The 11,028-nt window shown below is 45.0% G+C and overlaps 1 protein-coding gene across 1 annotated transcript; it reads right to left on the bottom strand.

Annotated features, from left to right (window-relative positions):
- Positions 1 to 2,213: 2,213 nt before the first annotated feature.
- Positions 2,214 to 9,948, bottom strand: ankle1 (ankyrin repeat and LEM domain containing 1). The gene is made up of 9 exons (XM_062450944.1): positions 9,714 to 9,948; positions 8,927 to 9,079; positions 8,685 to 8,790; positions 8,278 to 8,401; positions 5,630 to 8,182; positions 4,596 to 4,767; positions 4,130 to 4,292; positions 3,881 to 4,013; positions 2,214 to 3,271 (listed from the first exon to the last, which is right to left on the bottom strand). Exons 1-9 carry the CDS (start codon positions 9,776 to 9,778, stop codon positions 3,099 to 3,101), a joined length of 3,642 nt encoding a protein of 1,213 aa, XP_062306928.1. The 5' UTR covers positions 9,779 to 9,948; the 3' UTR covers positions 2,214 to 3,098.
- Positions 9,949 to 11,028: the final 1,080 nt, after the last annotated feature.

The raw sequence follows: 11,028 nt of genomic DNA, 5'->3' as shown, positions 1-11,028 counted from the left end.
TATCAGCTGAGGTAAGGAACCTAAGAAAAGTATGTTATGATGGGGTCTTTATTGTTGTCCTCTGATAAGAGCTAAAATGGTGCCTTCTGATGAATAACCCAAGTCATTACAGATAAAAGCAATGTCTTTGTTGTGTTCTTTCGGCTCTGAGAGAGATAACGAGAGAGACAGATAGTGAGAGAGATATGAAGATAGACAGCGAGAGAGAAAGAGAGATGGAGAGAGGAACAGTGTTGTGTATGAGGGAGAGTTCCAGGCACCCACTATGCCACCTCACCTCCTCTGAATGTTTAAGCAGCCTGTCAGCCAGGCTCACCATCAGGTCTTTGTTCGCCCCGGTGAACATTCAACGCTGTCGGTGAGTTTTAGCTAAATTGAAAAAACCATCGACCGTTGATTGTACCCTGTGGCCAGCTCTTGTCGCTCCCAATGATCACATACTCCAGCACACCCACAAATTGTGGCCGTGTTCTCTCTCTCTCACGAATAACACACACACACACTTCTTGATGTCCTCTCCGCCCCTGCTCGCCAAGTATCGCCCCCCACCCCCCGAACAACTTGGTGGATGACTTCGGCCTCCAACCTCAGCAAAGGTCACAATCAACATTCATTGCTGTCGGTGGGTTTAACTATGTGGAAAAGCTCACAGAACAATGAATGCAACTGTGGCCCAGATTTACACAGCCAACCGTCACAAAGGATATAGCTAGATATGCTGAGTGCATGTTTATTATTTATTTTATCAACCCCAAAGGCTTGTATAGGCAATGCAAAGAGACAGAGCTCAGAATCTATTTTGATCATCCTGGTTTGGGAGATTTGCTATGTGGCTGCTTGAAAGAAAAATAAAGTTATTTTCAAACTATCTACTGCATGGTATTCTGTGTCTATTTTCGCTCACCATCACAGGGGGACTTATTAACCAAGCTGAAATTGGAAATCACATGTGGATGTGTGCTTTCTGTATGTAGGTGACTGTTAGACATAGCCCTTTATGAGGCTACTGTAGGATCATTGCTCTAGTTTAACAGTTATTACTGAAATAGACGTTGGACAAAATCTCTTATACAGTATGCACTCCACTCACGACTGTTTAAGATATGTAATATGATGTTGGTGAAAATGAATGAGACTTTTGTTTTAACCATAGGTAGACTATTTAAATAAAATTAAATCAACATGCAACATTATTATTATAAAATGTTTCTTACATACCTGATGTCAGCTAGCATTAACTAAAAGAGCAACCGTTTTATAATGGTAAATATGAATGCACATTTCACCACTGATGAGTCTCCGAATACAGTCTACTTAAACAAAGGCATTGTCACACAAGAGCCGACATGCTACAGCTAACAGATATACAATCTAGAAAACAATCTGCTGTGATAAGGTGGTACGTGTAGCCTACACTATGTGAAAGAAATATGTGAATCCAGTCTGGCAGAGAACTGTCCGGGTATAAGATGGAAGGTCTGGTGGGTAGATCCAGATATGAAGCACATCAGTATATACCTGTCCCCAAGGACCGGAGTGGCGGGATTTTTCGACCAGGTATTCTCTTGTGAAGCGAGAAAGCCTGGGAACAAGATAATGGTTAAAGGGGGAAAAGTAGTGTGTGTCTGGGGTATGGGTGAAATGCAAATGCAAGGTGTATGTATGGGAAATAGTGGGCGTGTGGTGGGGTTATGGGTGGAATGCTACTTCTTTTAGATGTTGGGGGTCTACAGCTGCCCTGAGCCAACAAGAGGACCAGCTGTGTCACGCTGCCATGTATCTCCTGTTATGAGGTCAGTGTGGACTAACTACTGGAGATGTGGGAAGAAACGCTGCAACGCCCTCACGAGCAGGCGATCCAAGCACGCCATCTCCTGGTCCGAGTAGAAATTACTCCCACACAAAGGGTAAACTACTATTAACTTGGAAATGAGGTAAAAACCATGTCAGAGTAGTGCCTGACTTCTGACATTTATTTGTATTTTTCTGTATATAAATTATACCGATATTAAACATTTTGCTATATCACCATTCTCACGTGTTCTGCTCCTTAAATGGTATCTCCCCAAATAATTTGTCTTTTGTACTTTTGTAGCCGTATGATGCATAATTAATGGTTATTCCCTTATTACCCACTAGAGGGCAAAACATTATTCGAAATAACAGTGGGGGAGACAATACCTCATTATTGTAAATGCTGTTTATATAGTTGAGACTCAATGGCTGTTGCAAAATCCGTTATAGGTAATGATTCATTTGAACCCTGTTCATTGTGGTGTGCTTGATTTTCCAAGAAAAAACACACATTCTTTCTCTTCAGTCATTTAAAAAAAACATTTTCCAAAAAAACAATTCTAGAAAAATGTTGAATACACATACAATATTAGTAATGCATAATGTTCCTACATATACAATCACCATGACATTTACTAATACTAACACTAATTTACTGATTTTATATTTTGGATATTTTTTCATGAGTGGGTAGATATAAAATTACTACCGTTTTATTGTTGTAATTGGCCCTTAAAGAATGTGCTGTAAACACTTGATATAAAAAAAAAACAATTAAATCAACTATTATTTCTAAGGCCTAGGTTTGCTAGATCTACCACAAACCCGTATATGATCAGTATATGACAAACCTTCCAGTGTAATAAGTCTGACAAGTGCTTCATTTTAAAACTGCTCTTAATTATATGAAATCACATCATAAGGGCCACTTAAAACACAGCAATCAAATGAATTTTTTTTTTTTTACTAACAATGTAATCAAATGTGGGAAAAAGTTTAAACATACCATTTCAAATTGCTGTATAAAAAACCTCCAATATAATCACGTTCACTAAGTAAAGAAAGCTAGGACGGTACAATGCTTAAAATACTTGATCGACTCTAGATGCCTGTAAAAAAAAGTGAGCCCATTTTAAGCATATGATAATGAACATTAAGATAACGTGTATGACCTTGACCACGACAGCCATCAGTACATTGTATTTTCACATCCACTATCCTTCTCCCCGAGCAGCAGCTTGGATGGAGGCTCCCTCCAATAGCAGGTCTGTGGGCGCAGTTCCCTCTCCCTCCACTGGGGGGGGTCACTGTCCAGCACGGATGTCTGCAGGCCTCAGCTGCCTCTCGCCCTCGGCCAGGAAGATGTTCATGGCACGGTAGAGCAGGCGCACCCCCAGCTCCTTCTTCCTCTTCACCTGCCAGGTGGACACGACTCCATAGCAGTCTCCTCGCTTCTGGTTGGTCAGCATCTTCAGTCCTGGATGTGGGTCGAGTGCCATGTCATGAAATCGTTGGTAACAGTGGGGCGAAGACAAACGTGCAGGTGCTTGACACTATCTGGACTTCCATCATAGTAACCCATCCACGACATAATAACCCATCCACGACACGTCTTTGGCATTGATCACATTCAATCTTCCAACCAAAAAGGTGACAACTAAGGAAACTCTTGGATTGATAAACTACAGGCTAATGAACACCCGGGCCAAAATGAGGACCTAGAAGTTCTTTTTTTCTAAATAGTTTTCGGAACCACTTCCTCTGTATTATTTACTCGTGTGTTATTTACTTGAGTGTCCAACACCATCTGTTGGAGTGTGTGTGTCTACACCCTCTCTAGGCCACAACACCATCCAAGGGAAAGATTGTTATTGTTAGGGCCAGGTGTTACTGAGTTCTGTTTGATTCCCTGATGAAGGCTTGATCCCGAAACACGTCGGTTTGAAAGGTTTAATTGTTTTCTAAAGAGAGTGTCTTGGGAGTCTTTTGTAAAGCAGGTACATTTGTCATGTAAAACCAGCTCGCTGACTTGAATACAATGACTCATTTAATAATAAAAGAACATTTGACAGCGAAAGAGACTCACCAATAGCATCCACCATGCAGGCCTCTCGTGTGTAGGCCTCAACTGGTATGACGTTCTGGAAGCAGTGGAGAGAGATGACCCCCTGACCGGCCTTCCATACCTGGAGAATGTGTTGAACCTTCGTGCACAACTTCTATGTGTGTGTGTGAGAGAGAGGGAGAGAGATTTCGTGCTTTTGCATTGTAGTGCCACTCTGCTTTAAGAGTGATACTCCTTCACATAAAAGGCAATAAAGATACATGGTCAAACCTTGGAGGTCTTGTCCCCTCGGAAGTATTCCAGAGCCTCGTACAGGTGGCTGTAGGGCCGCGAGCGCTTGCCCTTCCCGATGTAGAATATGGAGCCAATAAATGTCTGGAAGCACTCAAGTGGAGTCATGGAGTGACTACGGTATGGAAGGTTCTTTGTTACTCTGTAAGAGAAGTTAACCGTACAGAGAATTAAGTATCAATATCTGTAAAGTCACCAATGGTTTAGCTTTGGGTTTGTTGCAGAGTATACATAAAACATGGGTCCTAACATATAGGCTTGATTTACTTGATGTGCACTTTTAGCATTTACATAACTATGAAATGACCCGGTATAAGACTATGGAATCACAGAAAAACCATCCATAAAAACTCACCACAGACAATGAAAACTAAATCAGTCAACCCTTGAATGTACTTAAGTATTGTGAAAACTCCACCGAGATAGACCAAACTTAGGATCTGACCTGGGGTCCAGCAGAAGGTAGTTGAAGCTCGACTTGATGACACCCTCTCTCCACTTCCTGTTCTGATCGGCTTGGTCAAACTGCTGGCACAGAGCCAGCTCATCGGCCTGGCAATCAGGCAGCTCCAACGTCTGCAAGGCCCGGCACAGCTCCAGACTGTGGCCCGACATCACTACAGCAGGAGAACAAGTTTGACATCAAATGATAATGGCCGGGTTTCACAGATTCGTTAAGGAGCTTCTTAGGAACGTTCTAAGAGCGCTGTAGAACGCTCCTAAGAAGCTCTTAGCGTTAAGAGCTTCTTAACGAATCTGGGAAACCCGGCCAATATTAGCATGGACTAATCTTAAGTACTAAGAAATACACTTTGAATCTTTCCTACACCCCTGAGGGTCTATCCTGGTCCTAACCAGACTCTCGTACATTTAATTTGTACAGACAGTCTGGCCTCGCTCCATTGACAAGCGTTGACTTCCTTGTAGGCGGGTACTATGTTGAAGTTTAAAACTATAGGATCTGCCCAGAGCCACTCTGATCTGCCATAACCAATCGCTAGCGTTCGCCTTAGCCAATTCCTTCACCACTACTGTAACAGAGCTAGTTGCCGTAGCTGGAAAATCAAACTGTTCCCGAACCCCGTGGGGAGGAGGGCCACAACATCATGGCCACCAACAAAACTCAGCAAAACTCTGGCTTTAGCTTATGGATATTCGGCAGCGTTGCCACAACGGACTGAATGGCTTCGCTCGCATCTTTCTCCGCCGCCATTACGGAACTACAACACAAACTAGCGCACGACATCAACGTCATCGATCTCAGCCACTCCCTCTGTTCGCTGATTGGCCGGTTGAAAATCAACCTGAAAAATCTGACTTACGTACCGAATGGCCAGACCTAGTACAGAAGCAAAATCAAAATTGAGCAGAAGTACGTATAAGGGCAGAGCCAGGCTACTGAGGGTCGCCCTCTCATTCAGATTCTAGAGGAAGCGGTGGAACTGATATTCTGCAATGTGTAGTAAGATAGTTCAATACCTGTTTGGAGCTGATCCGGATTCTGAGCTTGGAACTTTGGCATTGGACCCGGCTCCAGTATCATGCGCTGGAGCCTCTGCATGTACACTGGCCGGGTTCTGCTGGTAATCGGACCGGGACTCTCACCGAGCTCCACCAGCCTGCGCCGCAACTCCCGGTCGGTCAGCCCTTCTGTGTTGGGAAGCTTCTCGTCAACCGGCTTCCGGTTCTCCTTCCCTTTGGTCAGGCCGCCGTGCATGGAGCGCCAATCGTACAGCACTGTGTCCTCGTCGCCCTCACTGCTCGCGCTGGAGCTGAGGGAGGTGTTAGTGGTGGGCGGGACGCGGGTTTCGATGAGCTCATGACCCTGCTCGGTGTCGGTGTAGAGGTACTCCACCGGTTCCTCCAGGTCCTGGATGAGAGGTCGACCCCCCGGGGTGTAGGAAAGGTCGGCCAAGCACCGTGGCTTGTGGAGGCCTGACAGTCGGCTCATGCTGTAGCGAGGGGTGCATCCCGTGCCGGGGGTCAGGGGGGTGTTGTCCCTTGACCTCTTTGGGGAGAAGTAGCTAGAGCTGGACGAGAGCGTTCGGGAGGTGGATGATGTGGACTGGGATGATTCAGGCTGAGAGTCAGAGTCTTCGGTGGTCCAAGATGGCTCTTCATCTCTCTTAAGACCACCAACTGGCTCCACTAGAGCGGTACTTCTGCCCGCTTCCTTTATACCTGTGTCACTTGAGCTTGTGTCATCGGTCAGAAATGGACAAGCTTCCCTGATTTCTTTCTGAAGATGGGCCAGCCAAGGGTCAGCGTGATGATTTCGGTAGTCTGTTGACGTTTCTTCTTCTTCACCTCTCTCCAGAATAACGGTGTCGGCCAAAGTTTGAGATTTGATGACTGCATCGGACGTGCTGTCAGAGATTCTGAGGGTGTCTGCTTGACTGACACCATATGAACCGGTCCTTTGGCCGGCACTCTTGGGGATGATAATGGTGTCGGCTTGGCTCGCGCTCAGGCACGAGTCGTCTTTAAGCGGCCCAGACTGCGTCTCCTGGTCCACAGAGCTCCAAGCGGTGCTCCCATCGCTGCTTCCAGAATAGACAGGAGTGGGACAACGCCCGGGCGTGTCACAAAAGACGCCATCACTGCTTTGCGACTTGGCCCTGTCACGGCGGGTTCTGGTTGGCGTGACCAGGCTCTGCTCGAACAAAGACGAGGTGGAGTTCTCCAGGGTTCTGCTGGTCCTCAGGGAACAGCGGCTGAGCCTCGATCGGGTCCGTCCTGTGACGAAGGGGCTCGGGGTGAAGACGTCAAACTCGTCCTCACAGGCAGCAGCTGCACGTGCCACAGGAGTGCATTGGACCGGTTGAGTTGCGCGCTTTTCCTCCGCAGTGCCTGACGCAGCACCTGCAACCTTCCCTTCAGAGCCACGGTTAATCTCCGACAGTTTGGTTGGAGATGTTTTTTCAGACAGTGTTAGTTTATCAATGGCTGGGTACTCATCTTCTCCTGTCGTTTTGGACGATGGGTACTTTGGAGTTTCCGTTATAACAACTGGACTGCCAATACCCTTCCTAAATCCATCAGTATGGAGGTTAGCATTCGTTTTATAATTATTATTGCCGGCTTCAACAACTGTGTTTTTCACTATCCCCTGCTCGTCCTCACGGATTACACCTAATCTCGGATGCACGGAAGCATCAAAGGCACTCATGTAATGGTCACTTTCACAACTGCTGTACTGACTACTCCTGCTGCTGCTGCTGCTGCTGCCGCCAGTGCCACATGCTGGCCGCTCATCGGCCTTCACCTCCTCTCCGATTCCATCACCCTTTTCATCCTCGTTCTCTTCCTCGGGTAGCAAGTGTCCAAGTACAGTTTTCTCCATGTCCTCCGCTGTGAAGTCATGAGCATCCCTGGAGAAAACAAACACGTGATCCGGGGATGTCACGTCGATGCCATGGCGCTGTAAAACAGTGGCCATGCGGTCGGAGTTCAGGAAGCCGGAGTACTCTGAAAGGTCGAGAGAGCAGTCTTTGGTAGCGGGACTCTCTGGGACAGCAGGGTGCCCCCTGGGCGACTCCAAGCTGAAAACGGGGAAATACTCATCCACGTCTCTGAAGCTCACACTCTTGCGACTCGCACGTCGAAAGGGAGGGAGGGTCTCCAAAGGTGCGGGAGCGTTTCCAACGTTTCCGACCTGAACGTTGCCCACGTCTTGAGTTGGTATTACGCTGTAGTCAGTGAGCAGAATGCCCTCCTTCAGTTGAGGCAGGGTAGCTTTGGACCCAGCAACAGACATCCGTGTACTCGATAGCATAGACGGAGCCTCCGTTTTCCATTCACTGTCTATGTCCCAGGTTTTCGTGTGGCCCACATTAGGCTTGACATCTGAAGGCCTTGAGAGGTGTCCTTCCCTCAAGCTTGGCCTCCTTATGGCAGACAAGTCAAGAAACGAGCATCGCGTGCTACTCAGCGGGCCCTCCCCAAAGTCACTCAACAAGGACAGGCTCTGAACGGAGCAGTCGTCCGTCGTCTCGGCATAGCTGGATGTGTCCACTTCACCGTTATAAACAGCTGCGGGGCAAGAGAAATGTACATTTAAATACAAAACCAGTGTTTTTGCGATTGATGTGCAGCAAGGAGCATCTTGGGGACTTGAATTGTCTTACAGTACTGGAACTGAGGCAGGTCTTCCTCCTCTGTGTCTAAAGAAGTGGACTGGTACTCCTGGAGGAGTGAGGCACACTTGCGGTTGTCCTGCTGTTGTGCTAGATCACCTGGTTTGTTGCCTTCCTATAAAGAACAATGACAAGAAGAGCTAAATCCATATGCTTAACAAATCCATGTTGATATTTGTCTACATAAAGAGTGTTAAACTGTCTATAAGGTCAGCTGGGGACATTGTTGATTGTGTTGCATTGTTTTCTGTATTCTGTGTGGTTGCGCTGAAGAAGGACAAAAACATTTAAAAGATACATTTATTTTTTGTGCTTACATAGACACCATTATGGTTCACATGGGCATTAATATTGTCTTACAATATTACAAAACAACTATGCTTTAACTATGCTAGTACCTGATCTTTTAAATGAGGATTTCCTCCATTCTTCAAGAGCAGTTTAAGGTTTTGATAACAACCCCACAAAGCAGCAACATGCAGGGGAGTCAACCCATCTGAGGATCTGGAAGAAATAATGAACAATGTCTGATGCATGTGTAACTATCCAGCTATGTGCATATCCGTTTTGGAGTCGTAAATATTTAGATATATAGCAACTAAACAAAATTAAAAACAAAATAGTGATGTCTGTCATTTACCTGAGATTAGGGTCAGCTCCATACTGCAGAATCAGCTTTAGACAGCGGGTATTTTTCTCAGACTCTTTGCCGACTGCTAGATGCACTGCTGCAACTCCACTGTTGTTAATACTATTGGTGTTTGCGCCTTGAGACAGAAGCATCTGCACGGCTCTGCCAAGAAGAATTACCGTGGTTATAATTATGTCATTGTACAGGCCCATAATGGATGGTACACATACCACGTATGACACCAAAATGGCTGAACAAAATGGGATGAAAAAGTGATGTTTAGGCTTTAATCAGTAAACTATTATGCCAAGTAATTTTAGCTCTAGAGCTAGCTAGGTCGAAGCACAGAAGCAAGTATTTTTATTTGTGTGGCTTAGCTATATATAGCTAAACATCTTAGTTTACTTTGTAAACAAACTATTGTACATATAGGCCTTACACAGATTCTATATTTGAGTAACAACACTAGTTTGTCGCCAACTAGCTAGCTCTAATACAGTGCTGTAGGCAATAATTTGGGCTGATCGACTCGATGACAGCCAGCTACAAACATCGAACGTCGTCAGCCTATGCCGAAATCAATGACTTGGAATGAATAGTGAATAATGGCATATTGGCTAGTTAGCTTTCATATAGATAATTTGTTAGTTGTGTCTAGCTACTATATAGTTAGCCTAGCTGTACGAGTGAGCTCAAATGTACCACTGCCAGAGACAGTGACAGAAGAGATAACAGAAGACATAACAAAGCTTCATGCTAACTTACGTAGAGAGCAAGACAAGCAGAAGTTTATTACCTTGAATCCCCATCGTTCACTGCGTCGCACAGTTGAGTTGCCAGGTCTCTACTTTTTCGATGCATGATTATAGATTCCCATGCCCGCTGGTTCGTGCTTGTTTGTCTAGCAACCTAGATCATTATTTAACTTTTACTTTCAATGGCAGGTTGCAAATTGCATTAACAGTACCGAGCTAGTAAGCTAAACAACACGGTTAAAGTTCCCTCCAAGAACACTGATCCCGCCCCTTGGGTAGACACCCTCCCTATGCATACCACTCATTGGCTGAATCCAACCAAAATCTCTACCTGACCAATCTGACTACGTACTACAGACGTCCATTAATGGTGGTCCGGTTTGATGGTGTACCAGGGAACCTGCATGTGAAAAATGTTGTACCGTATCTAAAAAATACAATTTTAAATAATATTTTTAAAAATGTATCTATGCGAACATAATCAACTGGCCTAGCATTGTGGTTTTGCCATCTGAATAAACTGACAAACTGACCTAGTTGGATTATTCTGCTCAATGAGTGTATTTTACATGCCCAGAATACTAGTGTGGTTGGGGTCATGGTAAATGGTTTTCACTATGTGAAAGAGTGGAAACTATATGTGCTTTTCCTCATCCTAGCTGACGAGTTGTTTATCAAGTATTTACCAGAGCAATATATTCCTGTTACCTGTTAGAGCAAGCCTAATCTCATAAATTAATTTCTCTGTGCAGGTTTTGACAACTACCTTTCCATGTTTCCTTATCTGACAGCTACCCTGAAGTCCTGGCCAAGTGGGACAACTTCTTTCAGGTAGATGTGAGCTGACTGTTGCCCAGTCATAACGCGAGGCAGTTCGCATTCCCAAAAACATTTTTGAAATATGTTGCATGACTGCAGGAGTCTCACAAGAACTTGGCCTTCCTACATTGTTATTTCAGTTGACACATTTTTGTGCACTAAATTGGCCTAAAGGCTGCTGACTTGAGATTTATTGAGGGAATTTTCATTCACATTTCACTTTGACATTTTATTGCAAATAATGTACAATAATGTACATGGAGAAGTGGAAGCTGAAGGATTCAAAATCTATGTGTCTATTCCAATATGTAATGATGGTATTCAATGACACAAATCTGTGTTCTAGAAAGAGTGGTCTGGAGTCGCAGAGGTCCAATAATATCAGCTTTAATGCAGCAGTTGGAAATCAACAAGTACAGAGCTCTGGGGTTGTCTAAGTTTCCCTACCCGCAACAGAGTTTGGGCTGGTTCACGAAGTCCAACTGGCTATCTTTCCCTGCCCCAGCATATCATATACAATGCAATTGAAAACACAAG

The sequence above is a fragment of the Osmerus eperlanus genome, chromosome 24 (genome assembly GCF_963692335.1).
Source record: "Osmerus eperlanus chromosome 24, fOsmEpe2.1, whole genome shotgun sequence".
NCBI lineage: Eukaryota > Metazoa > Chordata > Actinopteri > Osmeriformes > Osmeridae > Osmerus > Osmerus eperlanus.
The sequence above is the reverse complement of the archived record's forward strand: the minus strand, read 5'-3'. Positions and strand labels throughout refer to the sequence as shown.